This window comes from Xenopus laevis, chromosome 1S (genome assembly GCF_017654675.1).
Source record: "Xenopus laevis strain J_2021 chromosome 1S, Xenopus_laevis_v10.1, whole genome shotgun sequence".
Lineage (NCBI taxonomy): Eukaryota > Metazoa > Chordata > Amphibia > Anura > Pipidae > Xenopus > Xenopus laevis.
The window spans coordinates 27,926,552-27,949,534 of NC_054372.1; the positions used below are offsets into that span (position 1 = coordinate 27,926,552).

At 40.5% G+C, this 22,983-nt stretch overlaps 1 protein-coding gene across 3 annotated transcripts in view; it reads right to left on the reverse strand.

Annotated features, from left to right (window-relative positions):
* tec.S (tec protein tyrosine kinase S homeolog) overlaps window positions 1-22,983 on the reverse strand; it is a 79,468-nt gene that overhangs the window by 18,718 nt on the left and 37,767 nt on the right. For all 3 annotated transcript variants that reach the window (XM_041579457.1, XM_018243133.2, XM_041579458.1), the window contains exon 2: window positions 19,033-19,226. In XM_041579457.1, the coding sequence (XP_041435391.1) occupies window positions 19,033-19,170 (138 nt within the window). In that variant the 5' untranslated portion in view covers window positions 19,171-19,226. The remainder of the gene's footprint in view (window positions 1-19,032; window positions 19,227-22,983) is intronic.

Genomic DNA, 22,983 nt, shown 5'->3' on the forward strand with positions numbered 1-22,983 from the left:
GTTAGAAAACAACGAAAAAAACACCAAGACAAATTAAAATTTCAAAATTGCAAAGCCTTTATTAAGAAATAACTTACTGAAACTCCACTTCCTGTCCTCTTCTGAAACGGCGATATGGCGACCATCCATAGTGCGGTGCTGGATTTGTCCTCCCTGGCTAGCTCCCATAGGCTTCTGACAGCAGGAAGATGGTGCTGGAAAGCAGACGGCTGGATGAAGAGCTGAAGTGCCCGGTGTGCTCCCGGAACATCCTTGTGCAGAGCAGCGCGCCTCTGGGGAGATCTTGCACGGACTCCTACTAATCCAGCCCTGCAGCAGCAGGCGATTCTTAGCGAGTGCCCCAGGCGGGTGGCAGGGCACACAGACATCGCAGACATCCCCTCTGGGCGCATCTATCAGCACAGGAGCGTTACATCGCAGGAGTGTTACAAGCGGTGTGTGGCTGGTGCCGGCCGGTGTCTGTGTGAGGCGCAAGAGTAAGCGCACACTGACAGCCTCTATCGCTCCGACTTGGAACCGGTACAATCCCAGCAGCATCTCTCCAGAGCGGGACTAAGGAGGCTTCCGAGCAGCGGCGCGATGCAATCCGTGCATGAGAATGGCCGAGTGCTGCTGCTGCCTGTGAAAAAAGTGTGCGGCTGTCAGTGTGCGCTCACTCTTGCGCCTCACACAGACACCGGCCGGCACCAGCCGCACACTGCTTGTAACGCTCCTGCGATGTAACGCTCCTGTGCTGATAGATGCGCCCAGAGGGGATGTCTGCGATGTCTGTGTGCCCTGCCACCCGCCTGGGGCACTCGCTAAGAATCGACTGCTGCTGCAGGGCTGGATTAGTAGGAGGCTGAGTCTGTGCAAGATCTCCCCAGAGGCGCGCTGCTCTGCACAAGGATGTTCCGGGAGCACACTGGGCCCTTCAGCTCTTCATCCAGCCGTCTGCTTTCCAGCACCGTCTTCCTGCTGTCAGAAGCCTATGGGAGCTAGCCAGGGAGGACAAATCCAGCACCGCACTATGGATGGTCGCCATATCGCCGTTTCAGAAGAGGACAGGAAGTGGAGTTTCAGTAAGTTATTTCTTAATAAAGGCTTTGCAATTTTGAAATTTTAATTTGTCTTGGTGTTTTTTTTCGTTGTTTTCTAACGATTTTTTAAAAAAAATTTTTTGATGTTACTGGTCCTTTAACAATTCACGTGCCTCCTTACATGTGTATGGCCTGCCTACTTTCAGACAGTTACATGATGGAGCTGAATATTCCCAGTCCTCAAGGTAACTTTAAGGAAGATAAATTATGTATTCATAAATGTTATTGTTATGTTGCGGCTCGGTTTGAGCAATAAGCTCTGTGTGTAATTGTTATGCTGTTGTTAAAAAAAACAGAGAAGAATGCATTGTGTTTTTATCATTGTAGATACAATTTCACATAAGTACCAAAGTGGGTGCCAGAGTGTTTGTTGTCCATGCTTTTTATATATTATATACTGCTGCATTAGACAAAATGTGCTGACGCCAATAAAAAATAAAATGAAAATTCAGATACTAATGCTATTAAGCAGCGATCATAAGAGTCCTTAAACTTCTGCACAGATATAAATTCAGTCATGACTTCCTCTTTATATATCTCCTTCCTTCTTGTTACCGGAATAAAGATATTCTGTGTCCTTCTACATCCCTATAACTACAATAAATTACCAGCTGCTGCTAAATGAAATACCTACCTGTAATATTCACAGCTGTAAATTACAGTATTTCATACTTTTATGTGTGTAACTGATTGTGTGTCTAAACATGTTACATATGTGTCTGCGTAAGTGTTCAAGATTTTGTAAAACAGAAGTGACACCTCTTTATAAGGCCATTTACTGAAAGACAATGAATTCGCTTTTGGTATTAGAATGTCGGTTACATCAAAAATACACTGAAATTAACACCATTTGAATGTCTGTGGTCACATTTTTGAGTTGTTAAAGGAGAATTCAACCCCCACATAATAAAAACCCCTACCCTACATAGTCCCCCCTCCCTGAACAGGTGATAACTCCATTAATTGCTCCATATCCTGTAATTACCCCTCGTTGCAGAGTAAGCGCATCGGAGCTCACGGGTGCCATCTTCTTCTCTTCGCTATTCTTCGGGTCTTCTTCCGGATATTTGGCTGTTTCCGTCGCTTTCGGTGCATGCACAGTTTTCCGGAACCGGAAGATTGCTTCAACTGCGCATGCTCCAATGGCTGCTTACTTTCTGAAGATTAAAGAAGAAGATGGCGCCCATGTGCTCTGCTGCGCTTACTCTGCAACGAGGGGTAATTATAGGATATGGGGCAATTAATGGAGTTATCACCTATGCAGGCGGGAGCATGGAGGGGGGGACTATGTAGGGTAAGGGGCAGTGGGTTTTATTATATGGGGGTTTAGTTCTCCTTTAAGGCTTGCTTTGGGGTGGAAGTAGAAAAAAATGGTTTGTGTTGTTGGGAAATTCAATTTACAAACAATTACTTGTAACTAGCTGGAGAAGTCAGGGTGGGGCAATTGCCCCCTCTTGCCCTCTACTGCGGACACCCTTGGGCATTTAGTTGCAGTTAGGGAGCACTATAGGGTATTTTTAGGGATTTTGTCGCCCACAGGAGAGGTGATCTCCGACACATTTCAACCATTTTATTCAGGGTCAGACTGGGCCAGTGGGACCCTGGGAAAAAACACTGTGGCCCCCCGCCCTCATGGGCCCCTGATGGCCCAGACCATGCGCTGCTGTTCACTGCTCTTAGTGCATGCACGCTGTCTGCTACTGTTCACACAAGTGCGGCAGGCCGGCGTTGGCGTTTGCGCTCAACAAGCTAGTTTTTGCGCATGGGCATAGGGCCCCGAGGTTTATAACCCGGTGGGCCCCAAATGCACTAGTCCGACGCTGATCTTATATATTTGGCTATTTCTATCTACTGTACAGGTAAAAGTGCAGTTTGGCAGTATATACATTAGCCCTTAACTGTAGGTCAGCTGATACAGGGGTGTTAAAACCAAAATAGTGCAGCAGGTGTGAGATACATCCCTCATCCTATTTATACTTCACTGCATTTTTTTGTTACTTTCATCTGGAGAACCAAAAAAGAGTTTTCAATAGAACCTCCAGGTGATTTTTCTGCTACACAATAGCCAGAGGGCTGTGTGAATATAAAATGGTGATCGCACACCCCCCAGCAAAATAAAGCAGTACTAATGACCAGCAAATAGTGGAAAGGCCATTAGCCCAGCGTCCACTGGATTTTTTAGAACATTTTCTGAAGCCGTGAATGTGCTTACTCACATACATGTACAGTAGGCTAACAGGAAGCTCTGCAAGACCTAAACTTTCAGAGATGAGAAAGCCACAGAGTCACTACCTATTACTAGTTTTAACTAGTGTTTGTTAAAGGTAAACTGTCATGGGAAAAAAAAAATTCAAAATGAATCAGTTAATAGTGCTGCTCCAGCAGAATTCTGCACTGAAATCCATTTCTCAAAAGAGCAAACAGATTTTTTTATATTCAATTTTGAGATCTGACATGGGGCTAGACATTTTGTCAATTTCCCAGCTGCCCCTGGTCATGTGATTTGTGCCTACACTTTAGGAGAGAAATGCTTTCTGGCAGGCTGCTGTTTTTCCTTCTCAATGTAACTGAATGTGTCTCAGTGGGACATGGGTTTTTGCTATTGAGTGTTGTTCTTAGATCTACCAGGCAGCTGCTATCTTGTGTTAGGGAGCTGTTATCTGGTTACCTTCCCATTGTTCTTTTGTTTGGCTGCTGGGGGGGGAAAAGGGAGGGGGTGATATCACTCCAACTTGCAGTACAGCAGTAAAGAGTGATTGAACTTTATCAGTGCAAAAGTCACATGACTTGGGGCAGCTGGGAAATTGACAATATGTCTAGCCCCATGTCAGATTTCAAAATTGAATATAAAAAAATCTGTTTGCTCTTTTGAGAAATGGATTTCAGTGCAGAATTCTGCTGGAGCAGCACTATTAACTGATTCATTTTGAAAAAATATGTTTTTTCCCATGACAGTATCCCTTTAATTCATTTTAATTTATTATTTTATTTAATTTACTCTGAAATGTCATGTCAATTTATCATGGGAAATGTTTATTGCTGGATTATTATAAGATTCAATAAAAAGAAATTGAAAAGAAAGGAAAGAGAAAGCCACAGATATCAGTCAGTGACCCATTGCGAAGTCAAAGCTAAATTCGTCAAGCAGCTTCACAGATGCTGCACTTTTATTGACACAGTCGGTGCACTGGCACCCATTCCCTGAGTTTATCATAAGACAAGCATTTCAGGTGGTTTTTTTTTTCATTTTTAAGTAATTTGATGGGGCAAAGGCATTTCTCCACTGGGCCCTCCGCTGTCTTATTCCACCACTGGTTGGTGTGCAACTTCTGGCCCTTACGATCCTTTTCTGGCATTTAACCAACACAGACCACAAGGAGACACAAAGAGATTGTTAGGGACTAAAGATGGCACCTGCTGCATTTGTTTCTCAGGTTTTTAAATAGAAGCACTTTTTTATGTAAAAGAAAAAATAAGGATAAGGTCTATAGAGGGCAGTTAAGGGAAGGGTGGCTTTTGTACATAGGGGGTTTAGTTCTCCTTTAAAAGTATTGGAAGCCTCAGGAAGGAGATCAGTGAGACCCTTGCACACCTGATTGGCATTAGCCAGGCCTGGACTGGCAATCTGTGGGTTCTGACAAATGTCAGAGTGGCTGCTGTAAGATGCCATAGACAGTAATTATTTGCCAATCCAAATAAGTGGTCAGGTTATGAGTAGTGATGGGCGATTAAATTCACCAAGTACGACTTTTCGTATGGATTTCCGAGTTTTCGGGCAGCAAATAAATTTGCGAAACTGCAGCGAAAAGTCTCCAGCGAAAAATAAAAATTGTCACGCACCACAATTATTCGGACGCCCATTGACTTTAATGTATTTGGACAAAATAGGCGCGCACATAAAATTGTCGAGGCCATTTTGACGCCCATTGACTTCACTCCGTTTCCCAAATTTCGTGGTAAATTCACAAATTTTTCTGCGAATCGCAATGTGACAAATTCGCCCATCATTAGTTATGTATAAATTTCAGCCGGATGAAACAGTTTGCCCCAGTGACTAGTGGTGTAAGTATCATACAGCAGACCCAATGACGCCGTGGGGGGGAGCGAGCCAAGGGAAGAGGGATGGCTATCAGTGTTACGCTACCCGCACCGAGAGGGAGCTCCTGGTGTGAGCAGCCATGTCTGGTTATTCGCATGCGCATAGTGAAAATGTGCCACTAATTGCTTGTTATGCGCATGCACGTGGCGTCACATGCGTGTTATGCGCATGCGAGTGACATAACATGGCTGCTCACATCAGGAGCTCCCTCCCGGTGAGGGTAGAGTGGCGCTGGCGGGGGCATTTTTTTAAAAAAAAACTACGGTTACCCCCAACCGGAATGCAGGCTCTATTAGCCCACACCTTTGGTTGCGGATAACATTTTTACCCAACAGGTGCCCCATAAGTTAACTTTAAGTATGTTACAGAATGGCTAATTCAAAGCACCTTTTCACTTAGCCTTCATTTTTTCTTTTTTTATAGTTTATGAATTATTTGCCTTCTTCTTCTGATTCTTTCCAGCTTTCAAATTGGGGTCACTTACCCTATCAAAAAAATTGCCCACCAAGCTGTTTAGGGAGGGTCTCCATGTTATACAATTGTGTATACATTTATCAATGTATAATTTCTTCCAGAAAAAAAATAAAAGACAGTAATCTGGAGGGACCTTACTTATTCCACTCAACTATTTCATGGGTCTAACACTGTGCGTAAATCCCTGTCGTACCAAGAAATGATGGGCTTCAGCCAAAGGTGGCTGTTCACCTAAGAAGCATGTAAAGAAGACATGCTTTTTCATTTGGCTGATACAACTGCAATGTGCCCTGAAAGAAGAATATACCGTATGCTTGTGAATACTGAAAAATTATTTTTCAAGAAAAATCAAGCTGTCTGCTGAACTATGCAATAACTACTGCTTCTCTTTACAGGAACTGCAAACAACAATCTGTTTATGCATTTTCTCTTAGAAAGTACCTCTGCTGATTTTCAGCATTATTGAAGAAAACCATTTCTTTATTCCTCTTTCACACCTGGATATAAAACAAATAACCAGAATGCACTTAGTTTTGCTTTGCGTTCCTAGAAGGTGTCTTGTTGAAAAAAGCTGATAGTGTGCACCTTGTTGAGCTTGTCTGAGTTTACAGAAAAATCCATTAGAGGGGTGGGGGGGATAATCTGTGCTCTGGTTATTTAATTATCTACCTTGCAAGGACCAGAGAGTAGGAACCATATCTAAAAAATAAATAGGCAAAATGTTGAGCTTAACAAAGTAACAAAGGCCATAGAATTTTCATATCTAAGAGAATTGGCAAAAGATATGTTCAATACAAGCCTTGTCCATGGAAATCATGCAGAAAAAAGGGTATACTGCCCCTTTAATCCCATTTTTCCTCAGAGCAAATTTACTTTAAACCATCAAGCATTATCACTTTGCAATTTCTAAGTAAGTCTACATTTCCTAGAAAAAAAATATAATGGTACATGTTCAAATTTATCCTAACCCTTTAGGGCAGAGACACACGGTCAGATTCGGGAAGATTAGTAACCCGGCGACAAATCTCCTCTTCTTCGGGGCGACTAACTAACTGCCTTCCCCTGCCTTGTCGCTGGCTAGAATGAAAATCGCCGGCCGATGGCAATCGGAGTGATTTGTTTTCCAAAGTCGCAGAGTGCTCCGAGTGCCATCCGCTGGTGATTTTCATTCTAGCTGGCGGGAAGGCAGGGAAGGCAGTTTGGGGAGATAAGTCGCCCCTAAGAAGAGGAGATTTGTCGCCGGGTGACTAATCTCCCTTAATCTGACCGTGAGTCTCTGCCTTTAGATTGTAAGGTCTTGCATTTGCAAGTAGGGCCCTCGGATCCTATTTTTTACTCTGCAAATGTTTCACCTAGAACTAAACTCCCTTTAAGTGTGTTATAGAATATTCTATTCTTAGAAAGTTTTCAATTGGTATTTATTTATTTTTTTATAATGTTTGAATCATTTGCCCTCTTCTTCAGCCTCTTCCAAGCTTTTAATTAGAGGATCACTCTCCCAGGCAGTTATTTTTCTATCCAGACCCTCTCTTAATCATCTTATAGTTCATCATATCATTCAAACCACTGCCTGGTTGCTTAACTTATTGGATCCTAGAAACCTGCTGCAAATTCCGAACTGGAGAGCCGATGAACGAAAATCTAAATAATTAAAAAAAAACACAAACTAAAAATAAAGATCAATTGCAGTTTTTCTCCAACTATCCTTGTCCGCATCATGCTAAAAAATTATTTTAAGATAAACTGATCCTTTAGGATAGTGGCACACGGGAAGACTTGTCACCAGTGATTACTTTTTTTGCGGGTGACAAATCTCCCGAAATGCTTCTCCGTTGCCAGAAATTGAAATCACTGGCAGTATGTCCAACGTATTGCTAAATCGCCCGAATGAAGAAAGAAGAAACAGCAACTAATTCAAAAACTATATAAAAAAAGATGAATTAGCCATTCTTAACATACTAAAAGTTAAAGGGATACTGTCATGGGGAAAACATTTTTTCAAAATGAATCAGTTAATAGTGCTGCTCCAGCAGAATTCAGCACTGAAATCCATTTCTCAAAAGAGCAAACAGATTTTTTTATATTCAATTTTGAAATATGACATGGGGCTAGACATATTGTCAATTTCCCAGCTGCCCCAAGTCATGTGACTTTTGCTCTGATAAACTTCAATCACTCTTTACTGCTGTACTGCAAGTTGGAGTGATATCACCCCCTCCCTCCCCCCCCCAGAAGTCAAACAAAAGAACAATGGGAAGGTAACCAGATAACGGCGCTCTAACACAAGATAACAGCTGCCTGGTAGATCTAAGAACAACACTCAATAGTAAAAACCCATGTCTCACTGAGGCACATTCAGTTACATTGAGAAGGAAAAACAGCAGCCTGCCAGAAAGCATTTCTCTCCTAAAGTGCAGGCACAAGTCACATGACCAGGGGCAGCTGGGAAATTGACAAAATGTCTAGCCCCATGTCAGATTTCAAAATTGAATATAAAAAAATCTGTTTGCTCTTTTGAGAAATGGATTTCAGTGCAGAATTCTGGAGCAGCACTATTAACTGATGCGTTTTGAAAAAAAAAAAATTTCCCATGACAGTATCCCTTTAACGTGAACCACCCCTTTAAAGCTCAGTGTAACTACCCATTTTAATTTCAGAATTATTTTCCTATGCTCATACCATTAATATTATTTTAGCACTACAGTTCCCTGTTTGAGTTCAGGTTTTACTCTTTTAGAGCCTACCTCCAACTCAATCAAATACATATGATCCCAATACCCAATAAATAAGATCACACAGTGTCATTATAATGTGAAAGTGTAATGTAAATGTGTAGACTAGATAGATTGTTCTGTTATGGAACCGAGACATTTATTTTCCTTCTAAAGAGGAAGTTCCTGCGGTCCATGCAGTGATTTACATACTTTCCTACATGGCAGTAGATTGTGTAAAATTTCAGTTCCTAGTGCTTGGAAACATAACTCAGGGTTTTTTTTTTAACCACCTCTGTACATGGTTAAAGCTTCCGGCTCCAGATCAACTATGAATGGCAAAAAAACAAAAAAGGTTACATTTAAATGTGCAATCTACAACTGGAGCCAGTGTGATTAGTGCCGCATAGCACTCCATTTATTAAAAAGAAGAGATGGGACAGACGCATGGGTTTACAGCACTGCGAGTACCAAACTGATAAGTACTGTATTCAACAAACTCATTTTAAATAGGGATGCACCGAATCCAGGGTTCGATTCAGGATTCGGATTCAGCTGAATTCACGTGCCTGGCCGAACCGAATCCAAATCCTTAAAATCGTGTGAGTTTTTTGGCACACAAATAAGAAAACCCTCCTTCCTAGCCTAGCTTCCTAGCAAATTAGGGTTCGGATTCAGTTTGGTGTTCATCCAAATCTTTTACAAAGGATTATGGATTCGGCTGAATCCCAAAATAGTGGATTTGCCCATCCCTAATTTTTAGTGTTGTTGTTGGAACATTCTTGCTGGGAAGAAACAAATGAAACAAAAGGACCATGTACAAACACAGAAAAATGCAATACACAAACATGCTTGCATCTAAACACACTCCTTAAACCAATGTGCCCATTCTGCATGCTCTGGGGGATTGTGCCCAAGCTCTAAAGTGCAGGTGCAAAATGCAAAGGACCTCTGGAAGAGGTTTTATTTTAAAGATTAACACACTGGCTTGCACTATGACATAGATCAGACTTCCAGGCAATTCACACGTATGCCATTATAGGTATGGGACCTGTTATCCAGAATGCTCAGAACCTGGGTTTTTACGCATAAGGAGTCCTTCCGTAATTTGGATCTCCATACCTTATGTCTACTTGAAAGTAATTAAAACAATAAATAAACACAACAGGATTGGATTCATTATATCTTAGTTAACGGTGGTAGCAAACCAAAAAACCAAATGGTTGGTGCTCACTGCAGGGAAATCCCACATCACTCATATGTGAAAAATTGAAGTCATGTTAAAAACATAAACTTAAATCCATATGCCTCATCTTCCCCTGTGGACAATACCGCAACCCCCTAAACACATGATTAAACACCTTAGGGGCCCCTAACAATAATTTCCAAAAGCTAACAAACCCCAAGAACAAACCCCTAACAGGCTTACATCCCGCAGGTAGTGTAGGGCAAGCAGAGAATGGATTTTGTAGTACAGTCAGCACTCACCCATGTGTCAGTTCAATATTCACAGGTGCACATGTGTTTCGGTCCAATTTTATCAAGCTTGACAAAGGGCCGAGATTAGGCCTGAAACGTTGCTCTGTAACAGGTCGTGAGCCATATGTTCCAATAAAGGCTTTTTTAAACACAATATCCTGTATCCGCAGTGCTGTGTTGCCTATTGGAGGATTGCAAGCAGTGAATGGCACACACAAGCAGCACTGGGCAAACAGTGAATGGCACACACAAGCAGCACTGGGCAAGCAGAGAATGGCACACACAGACAGCACTGGGCAAGCAGAGAATGGCACACACAGGCAGCACTGGGCAAGCAGAGAATGGCACACACAAGCAGCACTGGGCAAGCAGAGAATGGCACACACAAGCAGCAATAGGCAAGCAGAAAATGGCACACACAAGCAGCACTGGGCAAACAGAGAATGGCACACACAGGCAGCACTGGGCAAGCAGAGAATGGCACACACAAGCAGCACTGGACAAGCAATGAATGGCACACACAAGCAGCACTGGGCAAGCAGAGAATTGCACACACAAGCAGCACTGGGCAAGTAGAGAATGGCACACACAAGCAGCACTGGACAAGCATAGAATGGCACACACAAGCAGCACTGGGCAAGCAGAGAATGGCGCACACAAGCAGCACTGGGCAAGCAGAGAATGGCACACACAGGGAGGGAAGGCAGAACAGAGCAGGAGACAGGGAAAGCTATCATTCTAATATGTACTACATACAGTGACACAGTGCTGGTGCCCCATTAGCATTTTGAATAAGGTGTGAACAGGTGAACAATGTGGGCATTTTCTGTCTGGGTCTCAGGTGTGAACAGGACAGGCCTTTAGGATATAAACAATAGAGGTGTCACAAGTGTGAACAATACAGGGGGATCACAGGTGTAAACAATACAGGGGATTAGAGTCTGAATTTGAGGTTTAAACAATGCAGGGGCCAGTTAATCTCTGTAGTGATACCTTTTAAAGTTTACATATGGTAAACAGACACAGCATGTGGGGGGGCCACAGAAGGGTGGGCCGCCAGTTGGACTGATATACTGATATGGTGTGTGCATATATAATACATATTAGCAGCGCCGTTTCACAGGAAAGAGCCGTCTGAGGTGGCTCCTGTAATGCCGCCCCTGCCCGCTTACCTTTCCAGGGGGAAGGCAGCAATGCTAGAGCGGAGAGCACCATAGCGATTTCTTGCACTAGTAAAGCAAATTTCCGGTTTAAAAAACAGAAATTCGGCTCTTAAAGGCATAGGAGCGGCTTTTTGCTGCCCCCCTGGCGCTGCCACCTGAGGCGAGTTGCTCAACTCGCCTCATTGGTGGAGCGCCCCTGTATATTAGCATTGTCACAATACAAAGCTAATTAGCAATTAAGGTTTTCATTACATGGCTGTTCAGAAACCAGTGTAATTTGCATTAGCATCACCTTCTATGACCTCATTTATTGCCTGATTATATGCAACGACCCCTTACTTTTGCTTCTCAACAGCCGCCCAGAGCACACTGAGCATGTGCAGTGTCACTGACACTCCTAACAAAATCCAAGGTGGTGGCCTCCTGTGCACAACTTTTAAAGCCTGAATCATTGCTGATAGATGTTGAAACTTCTGGCTAGTTCATGATATAATATATTGCATTCCTACCCATATTTGCAATGGCGTATCATGAGTTTACTTTGGATACAGGGCACGAAACATATGATACCTAGTAAATTAAACATGTTCCTAAGAGCAGAATTAACATGGATATTCCATTTAGATACAAGACAACCAAAGGGATTGAATTCTGTGGCCAATATTAGTTTTACTTTATTATTAAATGTCCCTGTCATTTATTATCAACTAACCTGGCTTGTACAGGTATAGGATCCATTATCCTGAAACCAGTTATCCAGAAAGTTCCGAATTACACAAAGGCCGTTTCCCATAGACTACATTTTATCTAAATAGTCCAGATTTTTCAAAATTATTTCCTTTTTCTCTGTAATAATAAAATTTAAGTATCAAATACAAACTAAAGCTTGTACTTGATCCCAACTAAGATATAATTAACCCTTTTTGGAAGCAAAACCAGCCTATTGGGTTTATTTAATGTTTACATGATTTTCTAGTAGACTTAAGGTATGAAGATCCCAATTACGGAAAGATCCATTATCCAGAAAACCCCAGGTCCCGAGCATTCTGGTTAACAGGTCCCATACCTGTATAATGGTATATAACAATATTTAACGGATTAAAATAACATGTCCGATGTTACTAGATAACAGGTTTTAATGACCTTTTATAACTTTGTATTACACAGTTTTCATGAAAACAGGAACAAAAGCCTATTTATTTTACATTGTATACATTCTGTTTGTGATGCAATTGTTAAGACAGAGGGCTGTTCACCTTTAAATTAACTTGTGGGGGCACATTTACTAAACTCGAGTGAAGGATTCGAATGAAAAAAACTTTGGATTTCAAAGTTTTTTTTGGCTAATTCGACCATCGAATTGGCTACTTCGACCTTCGCCTACGACTTTGACTTCGAATCGAACGACTATTCGATATTTGAAGTACTGTCTCTTTAAAAAAAACTTTGACTACCTACCAACTAAAACAATCAATGTTAGCCTATGGGGACCTTCCCCATAAGCTTTCTAAGCATTTTTTGATCAAAGGAAAAACGTTCGATTTTCGAAGTTGAAAGATTTTACTTCGATGGTCAAATATCGAGGGTTAATTAACCCTCCATATTCAACCAATAGTAAATGTGCCCCTTAGTATAATGTAGAGAGTGATGTTTTGAGAAAATTTGCAATTGTTTTTTATTTTTTATGGTTTGTGTTTTTTCCGTTATTTATCTTTTTATTCAGCAGCTCTCCAGTTTGTGATTCCAACAATCTGGTTGATAAGGTCCAAATTACCCTAACAAACATACATTGATTTTAAGGAGAGACTAGAATATGAATAGGAAAGGGCCTGGCTAGAAATATGAATAATAAAAAGTAGGAATAACAATAAATTGGTTACAGGGACATGAACCACCTCTTTAAGTATTACAATCATATTGGTAAATGTATATATAACAGCTATACTTGTAAAAATATGAGATACATGTATAGACTACTGTTTGGTTCATATTCTGGGTGCTGTAAGGGTTCATTTTGGGGAAATGCCTCTGATTATGTCATTTTTGGTATGCTAAATTGAATATTGGATGCCTGTGATTATGTCCTTGTACAAAGTACAATTATTATCCAAATATGAAATACCGGTAAAGAGTTTTTTGATTTTTCTCCTGCTGGTGTGATTTAAAGTCTGGAGCGCAAGTCTATATGATAAGCATATCTGCTCCCCAAGCTATTTGTTTGAGCCCCTTTGCACCCAGACCACGCCATACAACTGATGAATGAGCTAACACACTGTGCTTTATTAGCTTATAATACACAAAAGTCATGAATATCCTGTTAATGACATCCTTATAAATGGCTCTTAGTGATGTCATCAGTTATAAACTGAGCTTAGTGATGTCCTTTTTGTCACATGACTCCCTAAAACGTGTGTATTATACTGAATAAAGTACCACTTGTTGGAAAATATGAGGGTATTAGAAGTAACTTTGGAGTTCCATGACCTGTATGAAAGCATGAGGCCGAAGGTCTCATGGAACTCCTTGGTGACTTTATTCACTATATCCTTTACATGGCCCCCTGAATCCCTACTTTATGTGGGTAAACAATTAAGGTTTTCTTTCCTAAGTGAAAGCCATGTGCACCCAGGCCTTGCAGTTTTATTAAGTGTGCTCCCTTGGGTCCTATAGTGTAACTCACTCTACCTTTTTGCAGAGCCGCATAAATCTTTGTTGGCACTTGTTATCTTAAAACATATCCAAATGACAGCTTTTTTTTTTTTTGCTGTGCTGAATGCCAAATGTTTTCTAGGTACACAGAATACTGTAAACTACATAACGTGATGCACACCCACACACAATAGGTTCCTGTTTCCTTCCTGACTATTCTTACACTTTTTTTGGCAGAGGTGTGAATATTCTACCTATTGGGACTTTTTTCTGTTTGTGTGTCTGTCTGTAACAAGCTCAAGCTGTCTGGCAGGGGTATTGTTAGCTTTTCCAAAGGTCAAGGGCACGAGCCTGCAATTAGGGCTATGTATGCATGCTAGCAGCATAGTCAGTGGAAATTGCACCAGTTTAAGAAGAAATTAAAGGAAAGAAATATGAGTTTTAAATGATTATTGGTCACCTGCCTAATTTTTGGTCCTTCTTAGCAATACCTGTGGTGGACTAGACCAAGCTGTAGAAGGTTGAACAGTAACAGCAAGAAGTACAGTATATTTAAATGTTTCTCCTTTATTTATATATAGTTTATATTACAGGCCAACCTCATTTTCTGCTTGATAAGTAGTGACGACCCCTAAGCTTAGCTTCTCAACAGCTGCTCAGAGCCCACTGAGCATGTGAGTGTCACAGACACTTTCCAAGATTGTGACCCCCTGTGACAAGTTTGAAGTCCTGGATCATTGCTGCTATTGACAAGCTGAAACTTTAGGCTGGTGCAATAAGTGTAGAATATAAAATATGGCATTTTTTAGCCACATTAATTTTTAGGATTTAGTTATCCTTTAAAGGTAAGTTCCACTGAACAACATTGGTCTTTTTTATTCTGTTAAAACTCCTGACCACCAATATTTGTTATTTAACTTTTATGGGGGACCCTGGCCACCAATGTTTTTTTTAAACTTATGGGGTCCCTGGACACCAATGTTTTTTGTAGTAAGCGAACTTACTTTTATACATCTAGCCAGATATATACATATACATCTGGCTAGATGTATAAAAGTAAGTTCGCTTACTACAAAGGTATTATTAAAAAGCAACCATTTAAAGCAAATAATGTTTTTTTTTCAGGCGTGAATATACAAGGTAGCCCAATAAAATGGCAGTACCGGGGTTTTTAATCAATTGATTGAAACACCCACTTTGAACTTTCTTCACAATCACACTGGAATTTATTGGACTAAACAGACTATGATGGACTGGTGCACAACCCCCTAGGGGGAGATCTTCTTCACACTAATGTATAAATGTTTGTGTCTTCACTTGTACGGTATAACACTTGATAAAGTGCATTGAGCCCGAAAAACCTGTTGTGGCAATAAAAAGCATATTTAGCAGCAAGTACTGCATTGTCGGCTGATTCTCTCAATAACTCTGTATTATTGTGAATTATCGTACACCTGAGGTGGGGGTGTATACTGAGATTGAAGAGCCAATTAACTTATCCCCCAGAGCGCAGTGATCCTTCTCGTACGTCTAAGGGGGTGTTTATGTACTTTCAATGTCTTAGTACCAAGGGGATGTAATAAAAACAAATGTCTGCCTCAGTGTCGGACTGGGACAACAGGGGCCCACCCAAAAACCATAGACCAGGGGCCCACTCTCAATACTATTATTCTTCCTCTCCTCACTCAACCTCTATTCTCCTAGTGTCTTTTCTTTACACGTTATATCTATTATTTAATCTATTTCACCTCTTTGTTCTCATAGAAATAGAGAATGACCATGAAATAGGCCAAATGGTTAGAAGCAAGAGGCCCACTGACACCTAGGCCCACCGGGAGTTTTCCTGGTATCCCAGTGGGCCAGTCCGACACTGGTCTGCCTACTGAAAGAAAATGTAATTCAAGTCCACAATGATGTTGTTTGTAAATGTAACTTCTGCTGAAAGCAATATCTCTCTCTCCCTTGCTATTTTTTGCACTGCTGGTTCTCAAAGTGTAGCGGAAGCCAGCTGATTAACAGAACTTGGAAGATGAATGCAAGGCTCGGCTGAAGTAGATTTTACTTCTGCTACGTTGTATTAAAGGAATCACAAAAAACACAAAATCACAAAAAAATATAAGTATATGATAATAAATCAGTTATAATGTACTGTTGCCTTGCACTAGTAAACATTTGGTTATTTATCAAAATCTGAAAATTTTCTCACAATTTTCTCCAACAAATCGACACTTACTTTTTCCTCCTTTTTATCAAGAAATTTGATATGAAAATTAATAAATAAAATAAGTCTGAATTGTACGATTTTTTTCAGATTTGTTGCAGAAACCTGCAACTTTTTTTTCGGATTATCAACTGAAAACCATGAAATCTTCAGAATTATTGAACGAAACCCAGCACAGATCAGGATATCTTCCAGTTGTGACATTAACTTCTACATGAACTCGGCAGGTCTGAGTTGGAGTACTTTTGTATTCGGACTTTTAAAGAAGAAACAAACCCTTAATAAAAAAACCTACCCCCCTAACCTACATAGACCTCCTCCCCCCCAGCCTAGCTGCTCCCCCCCTCCCCGGGCAAATGCCCCTAACGCTTTACTTACACCTCCATACAGATTCTGTCCAGCGGAGTTCATGGGCAACATCTTCAGCTGCTTCGGTAATCTTCGGAATGAGGCGGGGATTTTCGCGAAACAGAAAATCGTTCCAACTGTGCATGCGTTGGTCTCATTCCGAAAATTACCGAAGAGAAGAAGATGGCGCCCCTGAACTCCGCTGGACAGAATCTGCATGGAGGGGTAAGTAAAGAGTTAGGGGCATTTGCCCGGGGTAACAGCTAGGCTGGGGGGAGGGGGTCTATGTAGGGTAGGGGGTAGAGATTTTTTTTATTAAGGGTTTGTTTCTTCTTTAACACCATCAGGTTTAATAAATCATGAAAAATTTGAGTTTTTTTCCTATGAAAAAATGGTGATCAGATTTTAATACATAACCCCCTTTGTGTTTGCTTTAGAAACACTACAATAGTTTAAATAAACAAGCTGCTGTGTAGCCATTGGGGCAGCCAGAAAAAGCTGAAAAAGGAGAAAAGGCACAGGATACACTGCAAGTAACAGATAAGCTCTGTAGTATACAATGGGATTCTACAGAACTATTCCGTTATCTATTATGTTACCTGTGATAAACTGAATGGCTGCCCCTATGACTACACCGCAGCTTGTTTATATAAACTATAATAGTGTTTCTGAAGCAAATACATAGTTCTACCAGTGCAGGGCAACAGTACCTGATATTTTAATTTTAAAACACTTTTATTTTTTGATGTTACTGATCTGTGTCAGAACCCCACAGATACTGCTTGCAACTTAACAAACATTTAAAAACCACATTCAACCCATTGAAAGTCAAAGTTACTCAGAATTATTTCTTTCATTAGGCAACATGATATTTTTGGGTTTACATCCCTCTAAAAAATGCCTTAATTGCAGAGCAAAAACATTCCTCAGTGGTTGATTGTAGGAGGGCAGAAGGCAAAGGCGGCTGGTGGTGTGTTGCGAAAACATTTCCTGTCAAATGTGTCATTCTACCAATGACACTTTGGTACAAAACCCGGGGGATTAGTAAAGTGAGACTCTGAGATCATTTGCAATTAGTTTTCATTTTTTATTATTTGTGGTTTTCGAGTTATTTAGATTTTTATTCAGCAGCTCTCCAGTTTGCAATTTCAGCAAACTTGTTGCTAGGGTTCAAATTGCCCTGGAAACATGTATTGATTTGAATAAAGGACTGGGATATGAATAGGAGAGGGCCTCAATAGAAAGACGAGTAGCAAAAAGCAGCAATAACAATGCATTTGTAGCTGTACAAAACATTTGTTTTTAGATGGGGTCAGTGACCCCCATTTGAACCTGGAAAAAGTCTGAAGAAGAAGGCAAATAATTCATAAACTATACAAAATAAATAACGAAGACCAAGCTTAGAATTGGCCATTCTATAACACACTAAAAACAACTTAAAGGGATTCTGTCATAATTTTTATAATTTTATTATTTACAGGATATTTATAGCTTTTGTGTAATAATACACAAAAGCCATGAATATCTTGTAAATTATATTTGTATAAATGTTGAGTAGTGATGTCATCAGTTATAAACAGTGAGTAGTGATTTTTGTCACATGACTCACTAAAACTTGTGTATTAGAATAAATAAAGTACACCATGTTGTAAAATATGAGGATATTAAAAAATGCCATGACCTGTATAAAAACACTCGGGCTTCGGTCGTGAAACTCCTCTGTAACTTATCCTTATAATTTACAAGAGGGGGTACTTTATTCACTATATCAGCACACACACACACACTTTTATTCAAAATAGATGAGCAAGATTCTAATTTATGTATTTACGCAAGTTCTTAGTACTGTTTGACACATATAAATCAACCTTTCCGTAAAGCTGTAGCATACACCTACTTGTTCTTAACACATTGATAAAACCACCAGATCAAAAGATTATAGACATTTCCACAATCTCTGTGGCTACTCCGAGATAAAAACAAGAAAAGGATAAACACACCTTACTTTTTGTTGATCTCCACGATTTGGGGCACCAGGATCCTAAGAATGCCCTGGTTTGTGGAAATGTAAATGCCCATGAGAAAAGGAAGGAGCAAGGCCTATAGCCATGTTTCTATTGGGTAGTGTGCAATGTGCTGGTGCCAAACATTTGTCGAAAAAGGGAAAAAGAGCGCAAAAAGAACAATTCTGTGGCCCTTCTGTGCTTTTCTCCTGCTAGTCCACCCACACAGCCAGACATCTTACAAAACATAGTAGTCCTTAGCCGTAGTCTAGTTTGAGGCAGACAGAGCTAGTGCAACCACACCAGGATTTCATAACTCAAACCGTTGCCCCAAACAAACAAAATAACAAGGTTTGCTCAGAAATTGAATGAAATGCGTGAGAAGTCAAAATCTGTGGCTAGCTTAAGCTTGAGGGCTCATAGTTCATCAAAAACAATGCACCTGTGTGAGTTCGGCCCCTTTAAATGAACAAGCTGCATTTCTTCCTGCACTCCCTTGTAGCTGAATGCATTCAAACTGAACGCAGGGAAAACCGCTCATCTGTACGCGCCCTTAGATAAGGATTATAAACTTTTATGTTATGAAACCAACACACATGTTATGATGTAATTACTAGTAATAAGGGCATTACGTGAATATTCAAATTTTTTTTTTATATGTTCAAAATATGAATTACCCAAAATATATCCAGAAGCTAACCAGCCTCCCAGCAACTGGGGCACAAATTGTAAGTATGAACATCGCTTCAGCTACATTATCACACACTGCAGGTATTCTAATTAACTTGTAGCAGAAATATCCTTACCTCAGGGCGTCCCTCGTAGTAGGTCAGCCTCGATTTTGTTAGTACAAAGACCCTTTCCTTGTAATTTAAGGGCGAAGTCCGCTTTTTCTGTTGCGACCGTTTGATAAGACTCTCCTCCAGGATAACGTCCGAATTCATTTCCACTCACTCACTGTTCATTTGTTTCCCAGCCATTGAACATAAGGTCAGTTACACTGCAATAGGAAGAGAATGATGCTTAGACTTTCTTCTGTTATGTAGAAGTGCTTTTGTTGTTCTGTATGCTGTCCCACACTGGCTGGATATAATGTGTACAATTACGCAGGGTTTAATTACATGGACAAATCAACGTGGTAATTGCTAGAAAATTGTTTCTAGCTAAACTGTTGCCACTAGTAATTATACAGTAACATTGGCCCCTGTAGACATGTCAGTGCATGATGTCTATGAAGCAGCTTAGGTCATCTGTTATGTAAATAAATTGTCTTATAAACAGCAAATATATAAGAGGAAATTCACTAAAGGGGAAACTCACGAAAGGGCAAATTTTCACCTTGGAATGCTCCTCCACACTTCGCGCAACTTCGTCAGACGCCATTTCGCAGCGCATACGATTATTCATCAAAATGCAAAGTTACGTCTCGGCCCACATACGATGACAAAGTCTCGCCAACAAGAATTTGTCAGCATAAGCATTTCAAAGCTTTCGCTAGCATTACTTTCTTCCTAGCGAATCTTCGTTAACACACTTAAGCTGGCCATAGATGTTGAGATTTTTAAAAGATCCGATCCTCATCGTGAGACCACGATTTTCTCGGAACGATCGTACAATTTCTACGAATTGACCATCAACTAAAAAGACCAATTTGCCAGGAAAACAAAGGGGAGCTGCCTGCTTGGCCCTGCAAACATAGATAGATTGCACTGGGACCGACAAAGATTTTTTGACCTGGCCGATCAATTTCCTGACAGATGTCGACCGAAAAATCGTAAGATGTACAATTGTTTGAATCCCTCTAACCGCACGACAATTTCGAAGGATTGGTCGGACTTCCCTAAAATCGGTCGTTCGGCAAGAAGAATCGTCGTGTCTATGGGGAGCTTTATGCTTGGGTCAGTTTGAATAGGGCGGGTACATTTAGGTCATATATATATTTCTTTATTAGTGATGTTGGGGAAATTGCTCGAAGTGGCCACTTATTATTAAAAATGTCCAACTAAGCAAAATAAAGACAAAAGAGATCCTCTAATGTCCTAGACATGAGCCCACCCTAGAACAAATGTATCATGCCCCTCAAATAGTTAAACAAAAATGAAATATATAGGGAATAAAGTATCCCCTTTTGTAAAATATAAGGATATTATAAGTTACCGAGGAGTTTCATGACCATATAAAAACACGAGGCCGAAGGCCGAGTGTTTTTCTACAGGGCATGAAACTCCGAGGTTACTTCTAATATCCTCATATTTTGCAACAGGGGGTACTTTATTTATTATAATACACAAGTTTTAGTGAGTCATGTGACAGAAATGACATCACTACTCACCGTTTATAACTGATGACATCAGAACTCACCGTTTATAAGGATATCATTTACAAGATATTCATGGCTTTTGCGTATTATATATATATATCTATAGAAGTGAAGAAGCTCGCACTCACAGGACTTATCAAAATCAAAAATGGTGTTTATTTCAATATAAGTAACTAATGTTTCGGCTTGCACTCAAGCCTTTCTCAAAGACTTTGAGAAAGGCTTGAGTGCAAGCCAAAACGTTAGTTACTTATATTGAAATAAACACCATTTTTGATTTTGATAAGTCCTGTGAGTGCGAGCTTCTTCACGTCTCTACTTAATTTTTGGGCATATTGCACCCAGGCAGCGATGACTTTTTGACGTGCTGTGCCGGCTTCCTGATTATCTTATATATATATATATATATATATATATATATATATATATATATATATATATGTAACAGTTACAACTTTTAAACATATTCCCACTTTAAAATATGAAAAAACGCCAGCATTTTGTCTTTTTTATGACTTTCCAGCATACAGGATATGATGTCACTGATATAAGATCGAGGAGGATGTAGCTTCATCTTATCAGTTCGCAAGATATAACCTGGCGAAGCAAACTCTGGCGAACAGGGTAACCTATTGTATAGTTCACACTTTAGTGAATTTGCAGAGTAACGATCATTTGCTGAGCAAAATTCGGCTGGCAAAAGGGCACGAAACTTTGTTAGCGTTGAGCTATTTCACTAGTGAATCCTCTACGTCTGTTAGTAAATTGATGATGTCCCTGGGGATTGTCTTTCTGCGAATTTTCGCTAGAACATTTTTCACCCTTTGGTAAATTTGTCCCATAGTCTTATTATGTCATGATCTCTATGAAGAACATTCGGTGTGGGACTTTAATTTTCTATGAAGAATCTTTGTGACATCCTCGCACTGCCCCAGTTTGTAAAAACAGGGGCATTTGGCAGAATCTAAATCAGATGTGAGTTGGTTATTTACTTGAGCATCATGTGAGAGTCCGTTTTCCTTCTGTATTTGTTTATGAGCAGGCATGCTGGATTTTGTGCATATGTATTTGTATTTGTATTTTTCATTCTTTTTTGTATTTGTATTTGCTGGGAGCTTTGGCTAAGCTCCATGTGGTTTGTTGCACCCTCATACCCACCCTTTTAGATTTTTGGTGGTCCTATTGTCCCTTTAACATTGTGCTTTGGTTTGTGCAATCACTCTCCCTTAAGAGCTCTTACTCACGAGCGTTTTTACCTTCAGTTCCGTTTTTCTGCGTTCAGCCGCATACCATAATGTCCTGACGCGTTTCGTATCTATGCGATACGTAACCATGCCTATGATTACGTATCGCATAGATAAGAAACGCGTCAGGACATTATGGTTTTAATGCATTTGAAATAAAAGTTGAATTTTACCTATTTGAAGTGGCGTCCGGAAGTGCTTGCCTATTTCTCCTATACTCGAAAGTGCACACACCCCCTGCTACGGGTTCGGGGCGATGCACCCGGACCACTCAAGACTTCGGGTGAGTGTTTTTCCCATTTGTACACCAGCGACTTCTATTTGAATATTTCGTTTAAGTGCCGGACCTGGGGTCTTTACACCCAGGTCACGTCTGTTGCTGGGTGAGCAAGGTTCTTTACTCGTCCAATTAGACTACATTTATTAAAACGATCCATTGTGGGACTGTGCAGCTTTAAATTTCGTTGTAAATAAATATATTCCAATGGGGCTGTACTCACACAGGCGCGTGTAGGCGCCAAACGCAGGTTGAGACGCAACATGCTGCATTTTTCCTGCGTTTGGCGCCTACACGCGCCTGTGTGAGTACAGCCCCATTGGAAAAAATGTAATGCGTCTATTCCTGCGCTCCCCTGCGGCTGAACGCAGAAAAACGGAATGCAGGGGAGCGCAGGTAAAAACGCTCGTGAGTAAGAGCCCTAAAAGCCGAAAATGCTAGCGGCATGGGAGGATCTAGCCTGAAGGCAGTCTCTCCCACTTAAAAGCCGCATAGCAGTTGGCGGGGGAGGATTTAGCTCACAGTTTGAAACCAAGGCACAGGAGTTTTTCATGTAAATGCTATTAAGAAGAGAGGTAAGATACCTATTTTACTATGATTAAAGGTAAACAAGTTAGGGACCACCGTATGGGGTTTACCTTGACGCGGTATGCTGGCTTATCAATTTTATGATCATAACTTTGTAACTAAACAACCCTGTTTCAAAACTAGATGCACTAGCATTTTTACTTGAATTACTGAGACAGGGAATTAGACTTTTTTGAAATTGGCCTCAGGTGTGCTCCAACAACCATTCTTTTTTGTATCTGGATTTATGCATTCCTACATTATTCAGCCCATCACTTCCTCGTTTTAAAAATAGCTTTTACATCTGTGATTTTTTTTAAAACCTTCTCAATAACCATTCATTGCTTAA